Genomic DNA, 26,524 nt, shown 5'->3' on the forward strand with positions numbered 1-26,524 from the left:
GGGCAGTACGGGGAGCTTGGAGGGCAGAGTGCACCGTGGCCAGCTTTACTGTGCTTGCAAATTCAGTCAAGACACACTCACAGCACTCTGCACCACAGCACCCATGGCATAAACAAAGCGACATTTATTGTATCTATCTTGAGAACAGACAATAAAAAAGGAGTTTAGTTTGTGATTCACTCAGAGCCCAGAGCTGGGTTACTCTGTCACTAAACAACCTAGGGAAACCCTTGGCATAGACAGCCAAGAATCTCCCTGGCATAAGGGGTAGGGGTGGGGGGAACAGGACACTGGTGACACTCTTCCAATAGGTCTGATGGCTAAAGCCCACAAATGCCATAAAATATTGATGTGTACAGTCTGGGATATTTCTGTACTAACACCAGGTGTGTCCAAAGAGAAACTTGTAAACTGTTTAAAGTCAGCAGCAATGAAGTTCAACAGCTTGTAGACTTTCTATACAAGAGTCCATGTGTTATACTGACAACTACCGTCCACAACAGAGACATCCACAATAAGGAAAAGGCATATTTACAACATTAATCTTATCAATGAAAAAAGCAAGCCCAAACATGACTAATTCCTTTGTCTCGATCAATAAATAATCTCAAGTGTGTGCTTGGTGTACTAACAAGGACCTAGCCATCAGTTGAGTTAAATAAACTACAATGTTCTGCCCACTAACACACATGAATTACTTATGGAGGTTATTTTAAAAGTTCTTTTTAGTGTGTGTGTGTGTGTGTGTGTGTGTGTGTGTGTGTGTGCGCATATGCACACATATATGGGTTCACACATTGTGTGTACATGGATGGGTGCATATGTGTGTGCAAGTGCATGAGCACAAGTGTGTGACATTTAGACATTTCTGTGACAGGCAGATATCTCTCTTTTGTCACTTTCTCTTGGAAGGACAAAATTAAAACATTTTTTAAAATTAGATTTTTAAAGTAGAACACATCAAAAGCACAGCTGTGGTCATATTTCAGGTATTTGCCCAGAAGGGTGACACTCTCAAGGCTTAGATGAGATTGAATGGCCTCTTCTATTGGTGGGTTATATATTGAGATTCCATCAACAAAATTTCCAAAGACTGACCAGATCCTGAAAGGGCGGCATGTGTCAAGAACAGGATCAGGAGAAACTTTCTATGTTTTTCTGAGCTTCTGTTAGCAAGACCAACAGACAACTATAAAGAGGAAGCCACAGCTGGGCGGTGGTGGCACACGCCTTTAATCCCAGCACTCAGGAGGCAGAGCCAGGCGGATCTCTGTGAGTTCAAGGCCAGCCTGGGCTACCAAGTGAATTCCAGGAAAGGCGCAAAGCTACTCAGAGAAACCCTGCCTTGAAAAACAAAACAAAAAAAAGAGGAAGTCAGAGATTCAACATAGACAAAAAACGTTCCCCTTCCCCAACCTGAAGAGAACATTAATAAGGACCTAGCACAGTAACTAAGCAAGCTGCCTAAATAGCATCATGAGACAGACATGACAGGAATCCCAGACATTTCTGCGTACTTCCGTAATCTCAGAGAATAAATGTCCCTCCAAATAAAACATGCCCACATGCCCATGTCTTTCTGTCCAAGTAAAAGCCCAGACACATTCCAGTCACTCTACTTCTCTGCTCAACAGGCAGTCTTCTTGCTCCAGCACAGCCTCCCTGGAAGCCAAGACACTTAGAACACAGGTCATTCCAGACACAGGTCTGGCTCCCCCAGAGCTCTGAGGTATGTGAGTCCTGTCCACTACTGAGCCTTTTGTTCTGAGCTATTTCATCATTTTTGAAGGGGCCCACTGTGTTTAGTCTGCAAACACTCCACTGGAAATGAGCAGTGCAAGGTCCTATGTGCAAATATTCATGGCCATTTTTTTTTTAAACAATACATGTTTTACAAATTCAAGTGAAATCCAGGTACAGACTAGGTCAGTTGCTGTCTTATACACAACAGGAAAGTGGTCAGTTCCTGAAACTACAGGAGTAAGGCACCAGTGACTGAGAAGGTTCATTCCTAGAGGCTGAGTCCAAGACAGAAATTCTGCTAGGCTAAAGCCCTTTGTGTAGACAGCACAAGACATCTGGACATATATGTAAGGATGGACCCTCACCCACGAGTAGGATAATGCTTTCAAGGAACTGCAGTTAAAGTAAGTGATAAGGCCACATTCCTAGGACCACGTGTGGCATGGGCTACAGTTGACTTCCATGTAATACAGACCCTCTACTACTCCTTCTACCCCTTGGCTTCTGCCTCATGGATCACTAGGGGAACAGCAAGGGCTGGCACTTTCTAGATAATCATGTGTGGTCCAAGCTTCTGCGACAGTAATGCCAGAGCATTATATACTAGCAGCATCAGCCAGTCCAATAGGATGGGAAGGGCCCAGAGAAGAGGATCCAGGTGAAGCAGGTGAGGCTGGAAGTCAGGAGAACAGTAGCATGAGGAGCTAGTCACAGACACCACGGTGGGGAGGTTTACACCTGTTTCCCAGAGGCATTGGAGACTTGGCTTGTACCCTAAGAAATAAGGCAGTGCCACTCAAAGCAAGAGCCCCTTGGTGATCCATGGAGGAGATACATCCACATAGATACATCCTGGCTACAAAGTAGGGAGAAATCCTGGAGATGTCAGCTCAGCTGAGGGAAGCACAGTTCATCTCGGAGTCTTCCTGGCTGCCACTTGCTCCATCTTCTAGTTCCAGTTCATCAGGGCTATCGGGGATGCTGGGCTCACTGGAGCACTGGCGGTGTGGCGGTGGGAAGCTGGGTGGCAGGAGCAGGTGCTTGTCCTCACTGTCAGCCTCCTCCCCTAACCCCGAGTGCATCATGGTGGCCATGGCCAGCAGCTGGATGTCCGAATGGGCATTGGCCACTGTGTGTCGCCGAACACTCCCACACTTCTCCAGGTACGCCTCTCCTTCCTGCTCTGTTAGCGGAGTCAGGACCATCTCATTCAGTGGCCGTCCAACTGAGGTCATCAGAGAGGCATAGTTGAGGACAGTCACCTTGGGCCGGATCCTGGAATGCCTCCTGGCTGCAAGAGAAAAAGGCAGCAATGGCTGTGACTGGGGGAAGGTAACAGAGAGTGACCAGAAGCTTCTCCTCAGGTGGAAGAAGAGGGAGTGGCTCAGCCTCTGGGAACAGCTTTAGGTGGGGCCCCGCTGAATACAATGGAGGACAGGACCATCTTCATGTCACACAGCTTTACCTGTTTACACCAGATCCTGTGTCCAGTCAACCAGAACTCCACAATAAATGCTCACCTAAGACTTTCCTGAATGGAGTGAACACACACACCCCGCACCCTCTCCGGGTGCTGCCAGAGCCTCACTGAATTGGCCTTTAATTCCTCTTTAACCCTCTTCTCTGAAGACTTACACGTTAGCCAGGGCTTCAGAACCCTGCTCAGAAGGTGACTTCTGCAGGGTCAGGAGGGCTGGGGTGTCTCAGGAAAATGGCTGCCTTGCAAGCATGAGGACCTGAGTCTGATCCAAGCAAAAAGGCCAGATGTAGTGACGTGAACTGTCAAGTCCAGAGATGGGGAGGTGGAGACAGACAGATCCTCGGTACTGGTTGGCCAGCCAGCCTAGCCTATCTGGCAAGTTCCAGGCCAGTGAGGAGGAACCCTTTCTCAAAAACCAAAACGAACGAACTCAAACAAAAACCAACCCAACCAACCAACCTAACAAACAAAAGCCCAGGGGCTGCGGACATAACTTAGTGGATAAAGCACTTGCCACAGAAAAGTGAGGACCAGAGTTTGGATCCCCAGAACCCATGTAAACACCAGGTGGGTATGGTGGCTGCACTCAGAAGGCAGAAGCGGGAAATCCCTGGAACAAGCTACCCAGCTGGACTAACCCGTATCAGTGAGCTCTGGGTTCAACCGAGAGCCCTATGCCAGTATCAGTACAGAAAAGAGGTGGTTCACAGGACAGAGACCCACAGTGACGAAGGGGACAATGGGCTCAGGATACCAGTCACTGATACCACGGAACTCATGGGATGGGCTGTGGAGGAGCAGGACTCAGGTGACTTGAGCCAGCACCCTCTGAACCCAGGTAATAAGAAAGGCCACCCCATCCATGGGTACTCACCAAGAGGCTGGTGTCTTGGAGAAGGAATTAAATACAGAATGCCAATGGACAATAAAAAAGAGTCTGTGCATAGTACTTGTCCCCCCCAGAGACAGCCATTGCTATAATGTTCTCAACTTCTGAGAACAGCCATGGGCTGCTTTTATGATCCTAGAAATGGACACTTCTCCAACAGAAGCACCGAAGACTTCACAGCAGCAAGGACCCAGCTAAAGAACCATCCTCCAAACACTGCCGTTAGGAACAACTCACTTCTCACACTACTTTTACAACCACGCACTGTGGGACTGATTGCAGAGAAAACCCACAATCAGCCTGGCAGAAGCTGGGCCCAGCAGCTTCAGAGGACATGTACTAGAAGTCATTCTCTGTTCCTGAGGCAAGGCATCTTTCTATCTGCAAAGGTGGGCTGTGTGCAGAAGCCAGAGCCAAGAGAAGACGAGAGCTCTCCCATTTCAGCTGTGAACACCACATCCACTCCCAGGAGCTGGGTGATCCTCTAGTTGGGGAACAAAGTACCACACTGCTATGAGGTTCAGTTGTTATATGTGGCTAAAACCTGAGACGGACAGATTTGCCAGGGCGGGCCATCCATGCAGAGGACAGAGTTGGAGCAGGGGCTGGGGTTGGAGAGGACACAGGAGCAGTTGAGGGAATGCAGACTCAATGTGCATCGCTGAGACACACTGCATCTCTGGCTGAAGGATTTTCCCCGGCCTCAACCTACTGGAATGAGCCCAGAAAAGGTGTCTCGGAGGGTTCTCTGGACATCATCCATTTTTCACTGCGGTCAAGTCGTTCTACGGGCAGTGAATTAACAAAAGGCCACTTGGCTGCAGCTGAAAAGAGCTGCGAATTGAAGCCAGAGTGAGACTGGGGCAGTCTGGGGGGGATGTGGGGGGTCCATGCCGCCTTAGCCTTCAGCAAACACTTCCAGAACAACACTTTGCCAAAGGCTGCACTAACTGTGCAGAGCCTGGGGGTCCAAGTCCTGCTGCCGCTATGTGCTGGGTGCCCACCAAGTGCTGGGTACTGTGCCCAGGAGACGCTTCCCCAACTCCATCTCCTCCCGGTGTGTTGGAGAAGATGAACATGAAGTCTGTAGTCCCAATTACTTACAGAGACTCAAGTCTGGGGCCTACAGCATAGCTCCTGCTTGTGACCTTCACAAGCTAGAAAGAGGTCAGGTTGTTTGAGTAGTGATAACGGGGCAGTACAGGAAAGCTTCTGGTCAAGAGGAAAGCATCTCTGGTCTGCTGAGAGACCTACTATTTTAGTTGGTCGGGGTCTATGACCTGGCCAAAGATTACCCCAGCAAAGCAGGGTCAACTTAAGCCATGCTAAAGAGATAGGCAGAATTATTATCCCTTCAATGAAGATGCTCTATTTCCTTCTCAGAAGCCGCAACCCCCGCCCCCCCTGAAGTGAAGCTGGGTCTGCCTACCTTTCTGAGAAGGTATAACTTTTCCTGGCCCCCACCGCATTCATGTTTAGATGTTGACTAGAACACAAGTGTGTTTTCTGCTACCACAGGCTTCCTTGCTCTTTCTCTAATGCTCCAGCCCCTGTCATGTGGCTGCTTGCAGCCATGTGGTGTACCTCCATTCCAGTAACTCAGACTGCATGCCCGCACCCTGAGCCCTGCCTCCTCCATTTCCCTCCCCCAGGCTGAGATTTACAGCTTGCCTGTCCTGGGTTTTTTCTTTTCCTTTTAAAATTTTTATTCATTCTTTGAAATGCATGATGTTTTGATCATATTCACCTCTAACCCCTCTGCCTAAGTCAAGCCAGATCCACTCACCCTCCCACCCCCAACCAACTTTGAGTCCTTTTATTTGGGGGTTTCTTTTTCGAGATAGGGTTTCTCAATGAAACTCTGGCTATCCCAGAACTCACTCTGTAGACCAGGCTGACCTCTAACTCAGATCTCCAGTAGCCTCTGCCTCCCAAGTGCTAGGATTAAAAGCTTAACTCACTGCCGCCTGACTTTTTTTTTTTTTTTCCTAAGAGGAGTTTTTCATTTCAACTCCAATAGAATGGTTCTTCAACTTTCTCTTAAAATTATTTTATTAATGAGCTCAACAATCCCAAGAGGGGATCCTGGTTTCCCTGATATCACTGTGACAGATGTCAGAGCAGAGATAACAAGAGTATCCTGGAAACCCAGGTAATCCTGTGGGGTGTGTGTGTGTGTGTGTGTGTGTGTGTGTGTGTGTGTGTGTTGTATACGTGTACATGTGTGTGGACATGCATATGAAGGAAGGCAGAGAAGCTGCCATCTGTATCTCTCTCAATCACTTCTCCACCTTATTCTTTAGAGACTGGCTCTCACGCTGAACCTGGGCCTCACCAATTCACTTAGACCAACTGGCCGGAAAAGCCTCAGAGATCCTATACCTGGGCTTAAAGGTGTACCACCTTGCTCAACTTTTCAAGGTGGATTCTGGGGGATTAGGTTTGAGTCCTTACCCTTGCATGGCCAGCACTTTACTGCCTGAAGAGAGGTCTTGAAGAGAGAGCACTTCAGACTGAGGTGCTTAGTGGGGACACACAGACCTCTCTAGGGCCCGGGGTACAAAGAAGAATGTGTCCCATGCCTTGCACAGTCTAAGGGGAGGACAGACAAATCATAGCAGTACAGTGTTTGTGTTAGAATTCCTAGCCACTCCCCCATGACCACACATGCACTGGCATCCTGGGGCCTTACGTCCTACATTATCCTTATGCTTCGTGATCACGTAATCTATGCGTATGCTATGTAAGCCCATGTGTATGTGCGGGGGAGGGGGTCTATAAAAGTGGGTCCCATTCCTCATCCCTCTGCCCTTTTTCTTCCTGCATGATCTTTCCATAGCCCTAAGCACCCTTCTGTTCCCTCCCCTTAATAAACTCTTACAGTGGGTTTTGTTGTACCTCGTGGCTTCTCTCACATGGTAAACAGAGCCACTTAATGAATAACAGTTTGGAGCCCAGGGAAAGATTAGTGGGTGACTTCACACCTGGAGGAAGAGTGGGGGACAAGCTGCCCCTAAGGGGTCCATAATACAACATGGCAAAACATTGCTTGGCCCCGCCCTCAGCACTGTCTCTTCCTCCTGCTCTCTCCCAGCAGAAGGTCAGAGCTGGTGTTCAAGCCGCATGTGGGTCACAGAAGGTGGGAACTAACACCAGACCACACAGCAGAGCCCTGACCCTAGTGGGCGCCAAGGCCTCACTCTTCCCACATTTCCTCCTCTCTGACCCTGCAGTGACTTGCAAGAGAGGCCTCTGCTTTCTGGAAGAATGTTTGGGTTCCCAAGATGGTGCTGGCACAGCCAAGGCCCCATGAGCCTCATGGTTTGCCACCAAGTGTCCTGGCACACAGTGCTTCCTTGGTGAGCTGCCAGTCACCAGAGCTAATCCCTCAGATACCTCAGCAGAACGTTGACTCCATCAGTCAACCCTACCTGGCTCCTTGAGAAGCCTGAAAACCAAAGGCTGGGACCTGACAGGCAGCTTCCCACCCTTGGGCTCATCATCCTCTTCCTCTCTTTTTCTTTGTACCAGGGATGGCAGTCCCACGTCCGCAGCAGAAAGGAAACAGGGGTCTCCTACTGAGGGACTGACTGGGACTGTCTTCGTAGGAACACCAGAGACCTAAAGACTGAGCTGTCCTGGCGATGAAGCACTCCTGCAGGGACAGGCTGTCTGCCACCTCAGCTGGCACCCGCTCTCAGGCCACTTCCCCTTCCTCCTTGACTTCCACAAGGTAGGGCCGGCAGAGCCTTTATTCCCTGCTCACAGGCCCCCAACCGAGCCAGGCTTTCATCCCTGTGAAAGCCAGCAATGACAGTTCCTTTCAGACTCCTTGAGAGGAAAAGCCCGTGTAGGGAGGTCCTTTATTGGGGGATTGGCTCCTCAACAGGCCTTTGATCTTCTCGGCTCCCAGAATGCCCCTGCCTACCAAAGCCATTGAGGGCTCCTCTCTAGTCCCGAACCTGAAAGGCCCAGACGGCCTTTGTCATGCAGAGAAGCTAGTGTCCAGCTACCAGGCAGGCTACAGAGGGGCCCCAGGGATACAAAGGAGGGAGGGTGAAGGAGGCTGGAGCTTTTGTGAGGGAGGAATCTAGCCTCCGAGTCTGCGGCAGAGGAGGGCCCCCCCCCCCCCCCCCCCCCCCCCGAGAAGCTCAGGAAACCTCAGACAGCTCAGGAATTTGGGTAACGTGAAAGGCAGCGATTGGGTCAGGCCTCCACACTGTGCTTTTGCTGTTCTTACAGTTTCACGCTGCCTTCCTCACCTGATACCGCCATTGTCCTATGGTAATTTAAAAAAAAATGAGGGGGTTGGGGATTTAGCTCAGTGGTAGAGCGCTTGCCTAGCAAGCTCAAGGCCCTGGGTTCGGTCCTCAGCTCTGGGAAAAAAAAAAAAAAAAAAAAAAAACCTGAGGCTTTGGAGGGTGGGTTTGCACACATGCACACATGCACACGCTCATGCTCCATTTGGAGCCTTGGATTAGATCACGTATCTGTTGTTCTAAAGCAAGACAGCATCTCTGGAGTCGAAGATGCAGGGCACACGGCAGGGATACAGGAGTAAGTACCTTTCTGGCCTACAAAGCTGGGGCATTTCTCAGGGACTCCAGGAGTAACAGCAGCACCACCCTCCTCAGGCCATGCACACCTGCCCACAGCCTGGATAGGAGTGTGCAGCATGGCCACTGGCTGAGTGGCTTTTCAGATGATGTCCCAGCTGCCTTGACAAATCTCATGCTGCTCTGGTCTCCGGAGCCACAGCACAGCCTTGCCCCAGATAAAAGGATCTCTCGTGACACCGATGTGACTCTTAAAATTTTTTCACTGTCCATTTTTTAAATAATTATGTGTATATATGTGTGTCCATGTGTAGGTGTGTGCACCTGAGTGAATGGCTCACAGGGGTCAGAGGTGGTGTAATCTCCCTGGAGCTAGAGTTACAGTGGGTTGTGGTGGCTAGAAACCGACCTTGGGTCTTCTGCAAGAGCAATATGTGTTCTTAACCTTTGAGCCTCTCTCCAACCCCTCAATTATTGTCTTTAATACCCAGACTGAATGAACGGTACTTTCACCATCAATAGAGGTCTCTGTCCCCAAAGGGTAGGGAAGGTCACTCACCTCAGCTTCTCCCCCCCTAACCCCCCCCCACTCCCGGAGCTGAGGACCGAACCCAGGGCCTTGTGCTTGTGCTCTACCACTGAGCTAAATCCCCAACCCCACCTCAGCTTTTAACATGCAGAGGTCTGCGATGAAATGTCTGGCCTGGGACACTTCCTGGACTAAGGGATAGAAGGGCAGGATCAGCAATACTACTATGCCCTAATGAACTCGTGTCCTCAGTGCTGACAGGGCTGAGATGGGGGATGGGGGGTTGTCAAGGGCAGCTGCAGAAGCTCAAACATCTTAGCTTTGGGGTCCTAACTCAAAGAGCCCAGCGACTTTAGCACATATAACACAGGAATGGTGACCCTACTCCACAGCCCGCCCAGCACAGTGCCTACTATTTGGCCGGTGGCCAGTGCTATTTCTTGCTGCTAGTGACTCCAAACCTCTGAATCTCCTTCAGTTCCTCAAGTGCTCCATCCTCTGGCCCTCCCATGACCCCCTGGTCCTCCCAATAAGTCCTTCCTGACTGGATGGTCTCCCAGCTAACTCCTGCACATCCTACACCTCCCCAAACAGACCTCACTTTCTTCAGGGAGCCTTCCCCAGTGTCCTGTCTGGGTGGTCTCTGTGCTTCCCCCTCACAGCATCCATATACAGATGAGTCTCTGCCTTACCCTGGCCCTCACTGACCGTGGGCAGGAACAGATCCCACAGTGCTCACTAGCACACCTGCAGCAGCACACAAGGTGCCTGGCAGAGAAGCTGACAACACATCTGCTGAGATTATTATTAACTGGAATAATAATAATTTTTAAATTGCTCAAATAGGATAATGGCCACCCTCTGTCCCTTTAAGACAAAGTCCCTTTCAAAAATAAGAACTGGGCTGGCAGAACAGCCCAGCAGATAAAGGTGCCTGTCACCAAGCCTGGCAGCCTGAGTTTGAAGCCCAGAACCCACATGATGGGAAGAGAAAATGGCCTCTCATAAGCCTCATAAGCTGTTCTCTGACCTTCATACTGGGGTTGTGACATGGATGGGTGGACATGTGTGTGCATGCACACTCACACACATGAGTGCACGCATGCGTGCAAATACACACACACAAATAAATATATAAAATAAATGTAAGTTTAAAAAAATACACTGTTCTTCATACAAGAATAAAGTCTGAGGCCTCACCTTATCTGACAAAAGTGTGTATTATTCCTCTTTGGGCTGGAGAGCCAGAGGTAGCTCCTCTTAGAGTTCTTATACCTACCCTTGTTTCAGGCTTGGGAAACCAGACTATGCCTCCTCAAAACATGAAGTGGGGCTGAGAGATGGAGTAACAGTTAAGTGCACTGGCTGCTCTTCCAGTGAACCCAGATTCAATTCCCAGCAGCTCAGGGTGGCTCAAAACCACCTGGAACTCTAGCTCCAGGGGATTCAATGCCCTTTTCTGGCCTCTTTGGGAACTAGACACACAAGCACATACAGGCAAAGCCCATACACATAAAATAATAAGTAATTTTTAAAACATGAAAGATTAGTGAAGTAAAGGCAATGGAGAAGCAGGTCCAAGCTGGAGGGTCAGAAGTTCAAGGCCATCCTCGGCTACATAACCTTACATAGTAAGGTTGAGGTCAGCCTGGACTACAAAAGACCCTGTTCTCAGAAATTATTGTTCTTTATTAAATGTTACATAAACAGGGACTCAAAGCCAACTGTTTGAAAACTACTTGTTCCCTGGATTCTCTCCTGCATGTGAGAACACATGTTTCAGTACACTTGTTTGTTTTTCTCGTTAATCTGTTACAGGGATCTGTTCCAACTAAGAGCTTATGGAGGTTGAAGAAAAGTGTTTTTTCTTCCTCTCTGTTGGCGTTAGGCCCTGACGATGGTAGAGTTCTTGGCATAATTCAGCTAACCTGCTGGCATCCTGACAGCTCCCTGGGCCCCCATCCCTGAAACGGCATGAGCCCAGGCAGTAATAAGGAAGGTAGAGTCCTCGGAGACTGCAGCAATACAGCAGCCAGCTTAGGGCAGAGGGTGGGAGGCTGTCTGCCTTCAATAGCATTCTGACCTTATGTGAAGGGAGTGAGGAAGAGATCAGAGATGGAGGCTGTGGAAAGCCCTGGGGGTCGGTTGACTGGAGCCAGCCTCCTCCAGTTTGTGGATGAGGTAAAGCTGGCACCCCCAGAGAGACAGGACCAGGGCCAGGAAAACTGCCAGTAGAAGGCTCAGCCTTCAACACCAAGAGACCCAGGAAGGGCAGCAAGCTCCCTGGAGACTGCTCCTTGCCTCCTTGGGTTGGAAGCTCAACTACAACTCTATCACCGCAGGAAGAGGGCCAAGAGGTTCCAATCCAGGTGATGTTCCCTGTTCCGCACCTTTCTGTGGGTGCCGGCTGCCCAGGCTTGGGAGCACAGCTGCCTGCATGGGTCTAACAATCATGCTCAAATATCTGCTGTATTGCTGCATGGCTAGGTGTCAGGCACCACTGCAGACCCCGAAGACAGAAATAAGCAAGTGAGTGTCTGCACGTTAAGTGCTTACATCTCAGGCAGTAACCGAAGAGTCTTTATCTCAAGCCTTTCACAAGGCTGTTTCCACCAAGACCATGGTTTTATTGGGAACTATTCTACAGTAGATGGTACTACATCATCAGCCATTTCTTCTGAGGCCATCTGGACTGTGCTCTCACTGGAAGAAGGACCAGATTTGACTCCCCTCTAGATATTTTAAAGAGACTAGGACAGGACCCGGTACTGCAGTAGCTTTATGGTCACCAAAAGGGGAGGCCCCAGAAGAATTTATCCCCAAACCCGGGAACCCCAACCCTTACAGTGTAAGACCTTGCAGTACCTACAGAAATGGAGTGAGGACAGCAGATGAAAGATCTGGCTGTGAAAGTGACATGGTGGCCTCACATGCTGAGCTGCTGTCAAGGGAAGAAATATAATGGGTGGATTTCCACTCATATGCATGAAGGGTGTTGTACTGGCTAGTTTTATGTCAATTTGAAACAAGCTAAAGTCATCTGAGAAGAGGGAATTAAGAAAATGCCTCCTTAAGTTCTGACTGTAGGCAAGCCTATATGGCATTTGCTTAATTAATGATTGCTGGAGGGAAGGCCCAGCTCATTGTGGGTTGTGCCATCCCTAGGGTGGTGGTTCTGGGTTCTATAAGAGGGAAGGCAAGCCAGTAAAAAGCACCCCTTTATAGTCTCTGCATCAGCTCCTGCCTCCAGGTTCCTGTCCTGCCTGAGTTCCTGCCCTCACTGCTTTTAATGATGAACTGTTACATGGACTGGCGGGTGAATAAACCCTTCCCTCCCCAAGTTGCTTTTGCTCATGGTGTTTGATGATAACAATAGTAACCCAGACTAAGACAGGTATAATTTTAAAAATACAGTTTCTGGTATCAGATATAAGAAAATTAATGTCCAGGCACATTCAAAGATCAAAGGTATGGATAAGACAGGTACCACTACAGGGGCCTGGATCAGTCTCTGAGAAAGAGTGGTAGAAGGGCAGGGTTACTGCCACATGGTCAAGGAATATCTGTAATTAACAAACCAAGATTGTACTGGCCGTCACTGGAACAAAGTGCTAGGCAGACAATCGGTGCTCAGTACCATGTGGTGGGTATCATTATCCCCAAGGCTCTAGACTTCAGAGCTATGTTCTTCTTACCCAGTGAGTACGTGGGGCCTGTGCAGCTGCGGTCCCCACTGATGCCAAGGAAGGGAGACACCACCTGCTTCACCAGCTCCTCCAGCTGCAAATAGCCCTCACTTGGGCCTGTGGGCTCGTGAACACTCTACAAATAAACAACCAAGACAGATAAAGGTTAGTGAGAAGTGTCGAAGCGATGGACACCTGTCAGCGCCCGCCAATGGCAGTGTGGTCACAATCAGCCTCCTGGTGATTAGAATGAAGGAAACTGGCCAGAAGCGCTGGTCATCTGTCCCAAGTCAATGGATGAGAATGAAGGCGCACAGGAAATGGAGAGGAGGAGTAGGAGGGAAGGGAAGGATACATGGAAGACTTGGAGCTGGGTGCCTCTCCGGGTCCACAGCCATAGGGACACAGCTTGCACGCCCTTCCAGAGGCAGCAGTCCCCAGTCCTCAGCCCCTCTGCCAGGTTGCCTAGCAAAACACAAATGACAGCTTTTCCTGACCCAGGACAAAATGAAGATGCAGGGCCCTGAGGTGAAAAATCAATAAGGATGCTGAGTGGAAGATTAGAGATTAATTAAACCAGAAACTAAGAGGCAAGTGGATCTCTGAGTTCAAGGCCAGCCTGATCTACACAGCAAGTTCGAGGACTACTTCAAGGAGAAACCTTGTCTCAAAAACCAAACCAAAACAAAACAAAACCATTAAACCAGAAACTGGGCCTTCTAAGAACAATATCTCGGTTCTCCCAGGAGAGTGTATGTAGCATAGTCCTAACTCTGGCTCTAAAGGGGCAGGTGGCAAGGTCCAACAATTATGCCACCCACAGAGGAGTGGAGACCTCACCCACAGCACACAGGCACTTCACAAAAGCACTGCATGTGAGCTGGGCGGTGGTGGCACACGCCTTTAATCCTAGCAGAGCCAGGCAGATCTCTGTGAGTCTGAGGCCAGCCTGGTCTACAGTGTGAGTTCCAGGACAGCCTCCAAAGCTACACAGAGAAACCCTGTCTCGAACAATCCTTCTAATGACCAAACATAAACACCAGGAGGAGGCTTAGGACACTTGTCTAGTATAACACAGACAACAAATGATAAGAACAAAGAACAATAACAACACAAAAAGCCCCCTGGACTGGAACCCAAGCTACCTGGCTCTGAGCCCACGTGACTGCTACTTGTTACCAGGTTGGAAAACGGAGGAAGAGCACTGAACCATCCAGGACAGGAGGGAGGAAGCGTGGTTCTCCATCTGATTTCTGCAGTCCAGCAGGGCCGGAGCCCTCGCACTAAGCTTTGGGAAAAAGCCAACCAAAATAAAGGCATGGCAGCCAAAATGGGAAAGGTGCTGGGAAAAACCTGCTTCCTAGAAAACCAGCAGCTGGAGCTGGAGAGATGGCTCTGTGGTTAAGAGCACTGGCTGCACTTCCAGAGGACCCGGGTTCAATTCCCAGAAACCACATGGTGGCTCACAACCATCATATAGTGGGATCTGATGCCCTCTTCAGGCAAAAATTAAGTAGAGCACTCATATACATAAAATAAATAAGAAAAGATGTGTGTATTCTGGATATTATTGCATATCAGTGGAATAATACAGTATGTAGCCTTTTAAAAAAAGAAAAACCAAATAAATAATAGTAGCAATAAATGAAAGTAACAGTTACACTTAAAAAAAAAAAAAAAACCAGCATGCTCCTTGTGAACTCTGTTTCTTACTGGAAAGGGTGTGAAATTTGCTCTCCTGATGAGGGGTGGCAAAGACCACCAGGAAAGGGACAAGGGCCTTAGGAGGCTCAGGGGTCTCTATAGCCAGAAAGCCTCAAATTCTCCAAAATAGACCCTGAATGGCTTTCCTTAAAAACACAAAGCTCACCATAGCCCCCGAGTTGTCTGTGGAGTGAAGCAGGTTGGGCCCACTCCTGCAGATGAGGGATTGGACAGATGAGATGTGGTTCCTAGGAAGCAGGCTCTCCCTTGGTCCTTCTCAGCTACATCAAATGAGTTGAAGATGCTTGGGTGTTGGGTGATTTAAGGAAACAAGAAACCTAAGAAGAAGCTACAGGTGTATGCAGAGCTTGTGGTCTGGGATTAGAAAGGGAGGGAAGAGACAAATGCAGAGTATTTGACTATTCACTGGGATGAACTTGACTGTGGCCGAGGGAATAGGCATGGCGAATCGCCACACACTCCCCCTGAGCTCAAGCATGAGAATGCTTAGCATTGGAAATGAAAAGGATAAGAAAATAAGCTGCTTTACTTAGGAAGGCCTGCCCAAACCAGGGTTACTCAAGGCAGTATGAAAAAAGGGGGGCAGGAACCAAACCAGACCTCAGGGCAGAGCATTCCAAGCCATAAAACCACCTTTATTAGGTCTCGAAGCCTAATAAAGGCTTTCTTCTTCTTTTATTTTTATTCTCTTGATAGTTCTCATCAACTTCTTCTCTAGCTTTTCCCCCAGAAGAGAAAGGAAAATGGATGATAACTCAGCTTGGAGCTGGTAGCTCTCCCAAGGACACAGCCCTTGAGGGCATCCTCAGCCTTCTGCCCCACCGCTAGCCCACTTATCGAAACATAGCCCGTAAATGACAACTTTTCACAGCCCAGTACGAAACAAGATGCTGAGTCCTACAGTCAACAATTATTAAGAATGAGAAACTATTAAACTTAGGCACAGGGCCCAACAAGGACAATGTCACACATCTTGACTCTTGGTAGGGCCCCCCATACTGATAGAAGGCCTCCCTCATCATCTGGGTGGGACCCTTTGAGAACATGAGCTCTCTACCTATAGCAGGAGATGCCCTTGTATCTTCCGATAAGGGAGGGATTAGCTAAAAAATGTTTGGAAGACTGGTGGAAAGAGAGAGCTGAAGTCTGAGAAAGGCTCTTTTTCTTTGTATCAGAGTCAGGTTATTTTGGGAAAATCATTCCCAGGTCTCATGTCCTGTGGAGAGTAAGGGCCTAGGAAAGAACAGACAATTCACAATACATTCCCTGTAGCAGGTGTGGCTCCAGAGTGGATTCCCTGAACATTCTATTCTGACTCCCAAGCTGCTGCCCCTCAGGCCCCAGAAAATAGATTTGGACTGAGGAAAGACCTACATTGACAGCTGTCATCCTCCTGCCTTGGGTCTGTGAGATGCAAGGGAGGAAGGGTCCAGGAGATCTAATCCCAGGAGGTACAGAGGGAAAAGATGCCAAGTGTCCCACCCTGGTGTGTGACCATCTTACAAGTTCTTAGCGTGTTTCTAGTACCTAGGAGGAGACAGGAAGTAAGGCTAAGAAGACAGAGCAAGTGAGTGAGGAATGGCTGACTAGTCCAGCTTCCATGGATCAGTTTGTATTCCTGTTAGTTAACCTCTCTGATCCTCCACCACCTTGACGTGGGAAAACCAAAGAGACCCACAGCAGAGATTGTTTCCTTGGCCAATTTTCCAGAACTTCAACATAGCCACGGAGCTTCTCTAGCTTCACTCTTTTATAGGAAGAAGCCACCATGGTCCTCAAAGGCCATGGACTTGGGCCCTCTTTAGTAAAATCTTACTAGCTGGCTCCATCATTTTCTGAACACCTACTTTTATGATCAAGACTGGGCTGTGTGCTGAGGGTACAAGCATGAGGAAGAAGCTTAAGATTTTGCTTTGACTGTTCCAGACAACAGTGTTTAGAGCAGAGAGAAAGTGAGTACCAAGATCCCAGCCCTGCAGGGACCAAGAGGGCCAGAGCATCAGGTAAGCCAGCTTCCAATATCTGATGGAAAAGTGGAAGGGGCTGAAGGTCCAGGGACCATCTTGAGCAGATTTCCTAAGATGAGACAGAAACAGATGCAGGTATACAGCATGGTGGGTAAGTTGGACAGGGCAGATTAGATGGAAGTTCTGGGGGCATCTTCAGGGCTTTAAGGGGTGGTGACATGTGTCATCAGGTTGTTCTACACAGGACCCAGAACCTCAAAAGGCTTTCATGAATAAAAACAGGCCCTCCTGCAAGTGGGGAAAAATCCTCAGACGGCAACCATATCCACAAATAGAAAGGGATGTGTAGTAGTTAACTTCACTGTCAGAATGGAACCCCCCCCACCCCCCCCCCCCCCACCCCCCCACCCCCCCGGGGAGCATGCCTGCCTGTCTGTGAAGGCTTATCTAGATCGGGTTATAGAGGTGGGAAGACCCACCCTACACAAAATGGACAGCACCATTCCCTGGGCTGGGTTCTCAGGCTGCATGGAAAGAGGAACCCAGCTGAGTGCCAACATCCATCCCTCTCTGCTTACTGATATAGATACAAGATACAGTGTGGGCAGCTGCTGCACCTTCCTGTTGCCATGGCTTCTGTGTGGTGATGACTGGAAACCTAAATGACCCTTCCTCTTTTAAGTTGTTTTTCTCAGGTATTTTGTCACAGCAAAAGGGGAAGTAACTAACGCTGGATGCCTCCCCGAAGGGTTATACACAAAAACAGAAAGTGGAGCCCGGCTTCCTAACCTCACTCCCAGAATCCTCAGGGGCTCCTTTTCTACACTCCCTATGTGTGAGCTAAGCTCTGTGCTCAGTACTTCAGATGCAAGCTGCAGAAACTTTGCCATGCCCATCCCTTTCTTCCCTCGACCTAAACTGATACCCATCGTCATCTCTAAGATGACCCTTCCTCTTTTCTGAGTACAGGAAAGGGGAATATGCAGAAAGATGACCCCAAGAGAGCCAAAAGCCCAGTAGCTGAGGGAGGTGGGGCTGGAGGCATTCCTCCAGTCATCAAGAGCCTGGTAGAGACTGGAACCTGAGAACTGCAGAACCATCCATGGGAAAGGGCTCCCCAGGGCATGTGGGTTCCACCTGACCTCACTCAAGGTCACAGCTGATTGGGCAAAAGGGATCCCCAAACCCAACATGCGCCAATCAGATCCCTTGCCCCAAGGAGGGGCAGGATGTTCTGAGAATCAGAATCTTAGCACCTCTTCCCAGCTGAGGGATTTCACTCAAGCGCCGAAGTGTCCTGTTATTGTTTCCTCATCTGGAGCATGGGAATAACAACAACGCTGACCTCATAAAATGGTTGTTTGGATTGTTTAAGAAAACAGGACATTTATAGTCCTTGTGCCTGCACCTGGCACACAACCAGAGCCTGAGAAGTGTTGGTTCCTCCTCCTGTTGCAGATTTAGGGTCGGGATGAGAAGACAGCCTGGAGCCATCTGGGTAGTGTCTCACTGGAAACAAACACCATGGCGCGTCACATGTAATCTGATCCAAATAACTCCACAAACAGCGGAAAGACCAAGTCTAGCAGCAACCAGGCAAGACCAAAAGAGACAGCATCACAGAAAAATAAGGAAGAACCATACAAACAGAGACCAGAAAGTGACCAGAGCTGGCAGCTCTGAGACCTGCCATGGTCTTGCTTTGCCATGATGCCCATCTAGGAGTTCTAGGTCTATCCTGACTCAACTATGGTAGATATTGGTTATTATTTACACTCTTTGGCTCCTTGACATAGTTGAAGAGTACAGAAGGATGTCTACTCCTCACTAGCTGGCACCACAATGAAAGCCTACTCTTGTGCTCAAAACTCTGGGCTGGGTGCTGAGGTCAGAAGCATGAGGGAAATGTTTAGGATATGCCTTGACTGTCCCAGACAACAGAGGGAATGCAAGCACCCAAATCCCACCCTCACAGGGACTGAGAAGGACAGCACCCAGTAAATCAGGTTCCAGGTCTTTTCCCCCTTATTCCAATGCCAGCACCAAGTATAGCACTAGGGACCTTATGGGTGTACAGCAAATACATGAGCCAGTGAACCAAGAAACATAGGTGGATGAGAAGGACGCACAGCTCAGCTACCCTGCTCTGTTGTTAGACCTCCTCCCCACCTCCATCAGGGCAGGATTATTTCACTACTGGCTGGCATGAGGAGCAGGCCTCCCCCAGCGCTCACCTGCAGAATGAGCAGCATTTGTATAACGGACGAGGGCAACTTGGACTGTGCCAATAGTAGCAAGTCACCCAGCTTCACCTTCAGCAGGACCAGGTCCCGGAAGCCCAGCAGGGAGATCTGGCGGATGGTCAGCTCCTGTCCCTAGGGAAGAAGACAGGTGGTATGGTGAGAGGTAAGTGCTTGCTGGATCCCCACCGGCCTCAAGTAGTTCAAGGGAAGTGTTTACAGTGTACTCAGGATGGACTGGACAGGCATGTGCAAAGCCTGTGGGCTGTCCCAGAAGACCCAGGTCTTGTTTCCTCTGGCATTAAGACAAGGTATGGATCAACGTGTTTTTGATAACCCAAAGATGATACAAGACACATATAATAGGGGCCATGCTGTCAGGAGACTCCAGTGGTTGGCAAGGAGAGAGAGAGGAAGGTGAGAGAAAGAGACAGAACAGATTATGACTCTCTCCCCCACTTCAAGGCTGCTTTCTCAATTTCATCTGCTAAATATTTAAGTGCTCATCACAGGTCAGGTGACACCAGCCCTTACGTGGTTATATAAGATGTTAGACTCTTACATAATCACAAGTCACTAAGGAAAAGTGATTTTTAAGTAGAAAAAGTGTCACTACTTCAGCTATTCAAGTAGTAGGCAGGAGATTAAACATACCAGTAGTCACAAGGGTTTGCATTTGCTAGGCTCTGTGTGCTAGGCAGGACCCTAAGCACTTAGATGTAAACAGTGCATATCATCTCCCCTTCTGCTGTGGTTTGTGTGTGTCCTTCTCAAACTCATCTACTGGAACCCTGGGACTTGGAGAGGCATTTTTACATTTTTTAAGATTTATTTGCATGTATGTGGGGGGTATAAACTTGACAACCCCCACTGTCCTAATTAAATATGACTCTTCCCTGTGCCTATGATGGTACTTCAAAGTGAGATCAGCACAGGAACCAGCAGACAGGACAAACCAGCGGCTCTCTCCACATGTGTGGGCATCCTCCAATCAGCTGAGGCCTCTTCAGAGCTTGCAATATGCTGTCTGTCCGTGGAGCTGGGGGCTGGACTCTCCTTAGAGGCCCAGCCACGCTGTTCTCTGTCTGTCCATGGTATTAGTAACCTTCTAGTAATCTGACTCCAGCAATCCTCAATGGTCCTCTCAAAGCCACCTGAGATGTTGCAATGTATACCTCAGGGTTTTTTTGTTTTTGTTTTTCTTTCTATAGCATTAAAATGATTACAAATTACAAATGAAAGGTTCTTTTACTTGGTCTTTGTTAGGTCGCAGGCAGTACATATGTCTAGAAATGACATTCTTGGCTTAGCTCGAGCTGGACTAGAGGATTTCTGACTGTTAGATAAAACCCAGCATTCCGTAGCAACTTGTGGAATGGGTTTCCACCCATCAAAAGGAGTCCTTTCCCTAGCCTCTGGCAGAAGCGACATATGGCTCTCCATTGACATACACCAGAAGGGGTTCCATATCAAAGCCCATGCAGGCCTCCAGGCTCCCTCAGTCCTTATCCACAATTACTTGTTATACATCTCAAGGCCCCCACACTACAGTTCTGGCCCTTCCTGCTCCCCTAACTCCTCCTGCACTGTGACAGCTCCCAGGCTATTCCAGATCCCTTTATAATGGCAAGGTGTTTCCTTGTTACAACATCCCCCACTCTCTGCTATTCTCTTCCCCACCATCCTCTCTCTCCCTCCCTCCCTCCCTCCCTCCCTCTCTCTCTCTCTCTCTTCTCTCTCTCTCTCTCCCCCTTACCCCTCCCCACTTCCTAGCTCATGTCCAGTCTGCTTCTTTTTCTCTTGGCCCTGGACTCTTCTGGATGTCCTTTCTCTCTTATCCACAATTAAAAAAAAAAAAAAAAAAAAAACAACTCCCCCCTAATCCCAGAGTAGACATCTCAGTGGTTTCTTTACTGCATCCCTCACATACACTCTTAATTCTTTCACTACCTAAAAAGTTGAGAAGTTGGGATTACCCATGCTTGACAGCTAGATGGCTAGGGATGCACGACCCAATTCTAGCCTGCACTACTCTGTTTATGCCAGGCTACTTGGTGACAGAGGATGCTGGGGGATGATAGGAACTGTTCGTCCACGCCCCCTCTGTGGTATAACTGCTTGACTTAAGCCATGCAAGGCAGAGAAAGAAGAAGGCAGGCAAGGGCAAGTAGACATTTAGAAACTAGTCTGAACGTCAGTCTGGAGGAAAGAGGAGACAGCGAGGAACAGGAAGGCAAGTCCAGAACTCCCCCCCCCCCAGCAACTGCAGAACTACTTTGCATAACTGAAAGCCCCTTGAGTCCACCCATGCACTGGGGGCCTTCCACTTGCCAGCCATAGGGATGGCTCCCGATACTTTGTCATTTTGTTTTGATTTCACTTTTAAGCCATTAGGTAACAGATATTTCTAGGTTACGATTCAGCTAGGACAGGGTTCAGGCAAGCAGAAGTCACCTTCTGTAGCTTTCTGGATATCCATACAAGAAACCACCCTTCAAAGGCTTGTATTTATCTTCTGGATTTTTCTAGAAAGTTTTTACCTCTATAAAATTACACACATAACCTTTTATTATTTACACATAGAGACCGTGTTTTGCATGCCTTTATTTAGCTTAGTTTAACTTGCACATCCTTGTATATCAGCTCACCTTGCTTTTCCCTTGCCCCATATTACCTTAAGGCTACACAGTATTCTAATAAGTGAATATTTCTTCAACTAAACGCCTTTTATACTACAACAATGTTGTAGTAAACATGTTTATTCATGACATTATTATTCTCTGGACACATTGGTTAGTATATCCAGATTGCTACCACTCTTTCAAAGAAAACAGACACTATCAAAATCACCTTTAAAAAGGGATGGGGAGATGGTGCGTTAAAGTGAGCACTGAACAAGCCTGAAGACCTGAGTTTTCGCCCCCAAAACCCACATTCAAAAGACCAGATGCAGGCTGTAATCTCCAAAGCAGATAGGCAGAGCCAAGCAGATTCCTAGGGCTTCCTGGTCAGATAGTCTAGCCAAGTCAATGAAATAACAAGCTTGGGAAGATCTTGTCTCAAAAAGGGAAGGGCACCTGATATTGGCCTCTGGCCTCTACATATATGCTCACACATGTATATGTGTGCATGCGTGCACACACACACATATACCTGGGCACACACATGTTTTAAGGACACTGCCACATTAGCCTCTCAAATGAATGAGCTGCCTCACGCTCCCAGTGAGTATCTGAGAGCATCTTTTCTCACACAATGGAGGGGATGGAGAGGACTGTTGAAGTGTGCAAATACAGTGGGCATTCAAGTGCAACCCATTCCAAACCCACCAGCTGGGCCAGGCCAGAGAAAAACAGATCCAAACAATTAGGGCAGCCACCCTAACTGAACCACTTTCAATCCAGGCTGCACTGTGGAGCTTTAGATCTAGGGCCCCAGCAGCCACAAAGGTGTTTTCGACGTGCAAAATCTGCCTTCTCGTACTGTCAGGAGATGTACTGGAAGGGAGAGATGAGGTGCCCAGTTTTTACCAATAGAAACAAGTCAATCACTGCCTCCTGGGACTTCCATTCACAGCCATTAACCAGGGCCCTGGGGAGTCCTCAGACTGATATGGCAGAGAAAGGACACCTACTCATTCAAAAGCAAAAGCAAGTCTATCTTTGTCCCTGAAACAGAAAATCACCTCCACGGTACCTAATGTACAGGCTGCCCACTTTGGGGGCCTTCTACTTTGGTACCCATGTGTTACAGGCCTCCCTCACCCCCTCTGAATAGTCCATCTATGCTCTGAATCTATGCCTCTCCCACTCAGTCTCAGCTAGCAAATAAAATGTGTCTGCACAGGCAGATGCCATTCAAGGTCAGCAGGGGAAGAAAGTGGTCGGGGTGTGAGAGCCACTCAGTTGCTGGGGGTGAGAAAAGTGAAATACTTCATATTGCCAGATCTGACTGCTTTCTAAGAGAATCAAAACAGAACCATCCTTAGGTCTGGAGGACTGCTCCTGCCTGGCGCTGAGCCCCTCCATGCCCATCCCGACCCACACTCCACATTCTATAGCCATCACCAGGTCCTGGCAGTTGCTACACAAAGGACCCTGATTTGCACATCCCTTTCCTTTGGGTTGTAAACAGATCAAACACAAGATACCAGCTAAATTCTGTTTTCATGTACACGTGTATCAGAATCCATTCTTTGACATTTATATGAAATTCAAAGTTAAGGCAACACCTTGTATTTTTATTTGCTACATCGGCGAACCTTACCCTCAGGTCTGTCTCTCTGAGGACCTGCTGCTCGCTAAGGGGTGACCGCTGCAAGGGAAAGGGTATCTGTGGGGGCAGAAGCTGCAGGGTCTCTAACCCCACTGGTCCAGACCAAGGATGACGAGAGGAACGGGCTACAGGCTACTACATGCACTGTGTTGCAGGAGCCGTGAAGGCAGGTCTGCAATGGAAAGTGACATCACTAAACAACATTTTAAATACTGGGTTTGGAGCACAAGGCATCCCATACTCCTTTAAAACACCGTGAGTGCAAACAGTCTCCTGGGGCCTTTGCTGTGGACTGAGGAAATTCCAACCATCCCTGGTGGCTGTTTCCAGTCTGCTTGTTATTCTCACCCTCCAACAAAGCCAAACCAGGCAAAAGCCTTAACCCCAGGGTGGGGAGAGGAACGTGAGCAAGCTGCAGGTCTGTGAGAGCAATTTGGGAGAGGACTAGCTCGCCAATTAAACTAGACTGGCTGGGCAGCAAGGTTCAGAGACCTGCCGGTCTCCTGCAACCACTGAGGTTAGGATGTGTGGCTCTACTGACTTTTAAATGGATGATGAGATCTGAATTCAGAGCCTCATGCTTGCCATGGCAAGCTTTTCACTGTTGAATACCCTTCCCTAACTCCCACATTCTGGAAAGACACTTATTATCGTTATTACTTTGAATTATATGTAGATGCTTGTGTCTCTGTGAGGGCTTATGTTTATGAGTACAGGGACCCATGGAGTTCGGAAGAGGGCATTGGATCCTCTGGAGCTTGAGTTACAGGCAGTTGTGAGCCATCCTACATGAGTGTTGGGAATTGCACCCAGGGCCTCTAAAGAACATTACAAACTCTTAACTGCGGTATTATCTCTCCAGCCCTAAATCCCAATCCCACGTTTTTCAGGGACTGAATGGTGCTGTGTGCAAAGTTAAACACCCCCCCACACCCCCAACTAACACTGCAGAACTCCAGTCTGCCCATTCCCCACTCCTCACCCAGCACGGTTAGATATTGTAGTTCTTCGGGTGAGAGTCCATCACAGACAGCAAGGAACGGTATCCTTTCTCATGACTCCAGACAACAGTAACTTGCTTAAAATGTGTTTCAAGGAGACCGGGATGGGGGTGCACGTAGGGGTGGGCAGCAGAGTGTAAGGGGGTGAATGTGATGAAAGTGCATTAGACACACATGTGAAGCTATCCGAAAGAACCAAGCCTTTCTGATCAATGTGCACTAATAAAGTATTTTAAAATTGCGCTTCAAAGAGAATGCCAGTGGGAAAGGCAGAGTGAGCACGGAAGAGAAGGAAAAGAAAACCCGCCCTGCTCAGAAATATATACCATCCAAACCACAAGGCCAACAAGATCCTTCAAATTGCTGGTTATACATAAGACTCTCTTCACTTGAAGTTAGGGGCTAAATATAGACCCAGAGAGTCCTCAGAAGCCCTCCAGCACCCTTTCTAACCAAGGTGCCCACCTCTAGACTGTCCCCCTCTTAGCGAGAGGCCTGATCACCAAGGTCAGTGGAAGAGACAGGCTGTTGCGTCCCAGTGACACTAACCTGAACCGGATAAAATATTGCCTGTAGGGTGGGGAGAGTCTCGGTGAAGAAGTGGTCCCAGACTTCAGCCAGAACCTCAATTCGACTATCACCTACACACGGGAGAGAAGATGGGAGAAAGAAGAGAAAATGTCATTACTCACAGGAGAGGCCACAGGACAGCTCCTCCTCAAATGTGAAGTTGCATACTCTGGGGAACCTGTAGCCCAGAGCTGCTGACACCCAGAGATCACAGCCACAGTACTCTAGGGTCTTTGTCCCTGCTAAGGCCATCAGGAGATTTCCTCATAGGATACACACAGCAACTGAAATCCAACATCACTGGTGAGATCCTGAATGTAAGTTGAGGAACAGCCTTTGCAGAACCAGTGAGAGGGTGTTTAAGCCACAAAATATGACAGCAGTCAGTGTACCATGAAGTGGTACCCAGGGTTCACGTGGTGGAAGCTCAGGCCCCAGTGTGGTGGGTGGGGAGTGCAGCTGCATGCTTGTAATCCCAGTACTTGGAAGGTAGAAGCAAAAGGATCAGGAGTTTGAGGCCAGCCTGGGCTATGTATAGTGAGTTTGAAACTAGCCTGTGCTCTATAGTAAGGATGGCAGAAGAGAATATTTAAGAGGTGTGACCCAGTCAGAGGTCATTGGGAGCCCTGACCTTGGAACAGACCAGTATCAGGCTGCTGCAGAGCGAGGCCCTTTTGGTGAGGGTTTTGAAAATGAGCTGTGTGGGAGGCCAGCTCCTACCTTTTCAAGGGTTCTTATGAGGAGGAGAGAGGGATAAGAAAATATTAGATAGAAATATAGTCAAGAGGAGAAAGACAGAAACACAATATACCTTTGGGAGGACCTGGGTCAATACCCAATGGCCTTTTCTGTTTACTCAAAAGGGCTTTTTATAGCAATGCCCCTGCTAGGTCAAAGCACACCATACAGCTAAGTGCAAACCCTTCCAAACCCCTGGTAAACACAACCTTGATCATCTCCTTATGCAGCCCTGCTGGGTAAAGCAAGCTCAGATTCTCTGACCCTAATGGGCCTCCACAGAGCTGGTCTTTGGCTTCTGCTCTGGCTTCCTGGCTTCCTGATCCCTTCCACACTTGCCTACCACCACAATGCCACACCCATCATGAGGCTTCTACCAGAAGACACACCAAAGTGTTTGAGCCTCCAAAACAGTGAGCCAAGTCAATTTCTTATTTAGAAAATGACCTTGGGTATTTTATTTTATAGCAAAATTCAAGTGGGAAGCCTCAACTGGAAATACACAAATGTGCTTTTCTATCTCCAAACTCAGAAAAGGAAGGTGAAGGTTTAAAATCACATGATAATCAATATCCTTGAATGTTTACAGCACTTTCAGATACTGTGCTGAACTACTGATCAGTACGATGTGAGTCGGCCCTGTTACCCCATCTTACAGGCTCAGAAACCACAAGTACCTAGGCTAACAACACACAGCTCAAAGACAAAGTCGGGGTCCCTGTTTTGAAGGTTGTTTGCACAGTCACACACTGCTGTTTTCACAGTTGTACACTGATCAGTTTGCAGTTATATACGTTCGCACAGTTACATACCTTGGCCTGCCTCTGGGTTTGAGCTGTCAGGTGAGAAGCAGTAAGATGATCTACAGTATCCCTTTACCCACTGGTGCACCATAGCTGGGAGGCACCTCCTGATGGTGCCTGCTCACCCCTGGCACCAGGAAGTCAAATGCCACACACAGGCTAAAGTTCACAGGTCACCTCATGCCACTGAAGAGATGTGAGAGGAGAGAGCCCGGCTGAAGTAGCCGCTGCCTAATGACCTAGATGTCAGAGCTTATGGGCTACTGTCTGCTCATCCTGAGCAGAGAAACTGGGTCAGCCAAGACATGAAACCAAGAGATGT

The 26,524-nt window shown here is 48.5% G+C and overlaps 1 protein-coding gene across 9 annotated transcripts in view; it reads right to left on the reverse strand.

Moving 5' to 3' along the window:
* Nucleotides 1-1,331: 1,331 nt before the first annotated feature.
* The window catches only part of Prr5l (proline rich 5 like), a 184,719-nt gene continuing 159,526 nt past the window's right edge, over nucleotides 1,332-26,524 (reverse strand). For all 9 annotated transcript variants that reach the window (XM_036183789.1, XM_036183788.1, XM_036183785.1 and 6 more), the window contains 4 exons: nucleotides 24,641-24,732; nucleotides 18,810-18,950; nucleotides 12,893-13,019; nucleotides 1,332-3,034 (listed from right to left, as the gene is read on the reverse strand). In XM_036183789.1, coding sequence (XP_036039682.1) covers nucleotides 2,634-3,034; nucleotides 12,893-13,019; nucleotides 18,810-18,950; nucleotides 24,641-24,732 — 761 coding nt within the window. In that variant the 3' untranslated portion in view covers nucleotides 1,332-2,633. The remainder of the gene's footprint in view (nucleotides 3,035-12,892; nucleotides 13,020-18,809; nucleotides 18,951-24,640; nucleotides 24,733-26,524) is intronic.

The sequence above is a fragment of the Onychomys torridus genome, chromosome 4 (assembly GCF_903995425.1).
Source record: "Onychomys torridus chromosome 4, mOncTor1.1, whole genome shotgun sequence".
Classification (NCBI taxonomy): domain Eukaryota; kingdom Metazoa; phylum Chordata; class Mammalia; order Rodentia; family Cricetidae; genus Onychomys; species Onychomys torridus.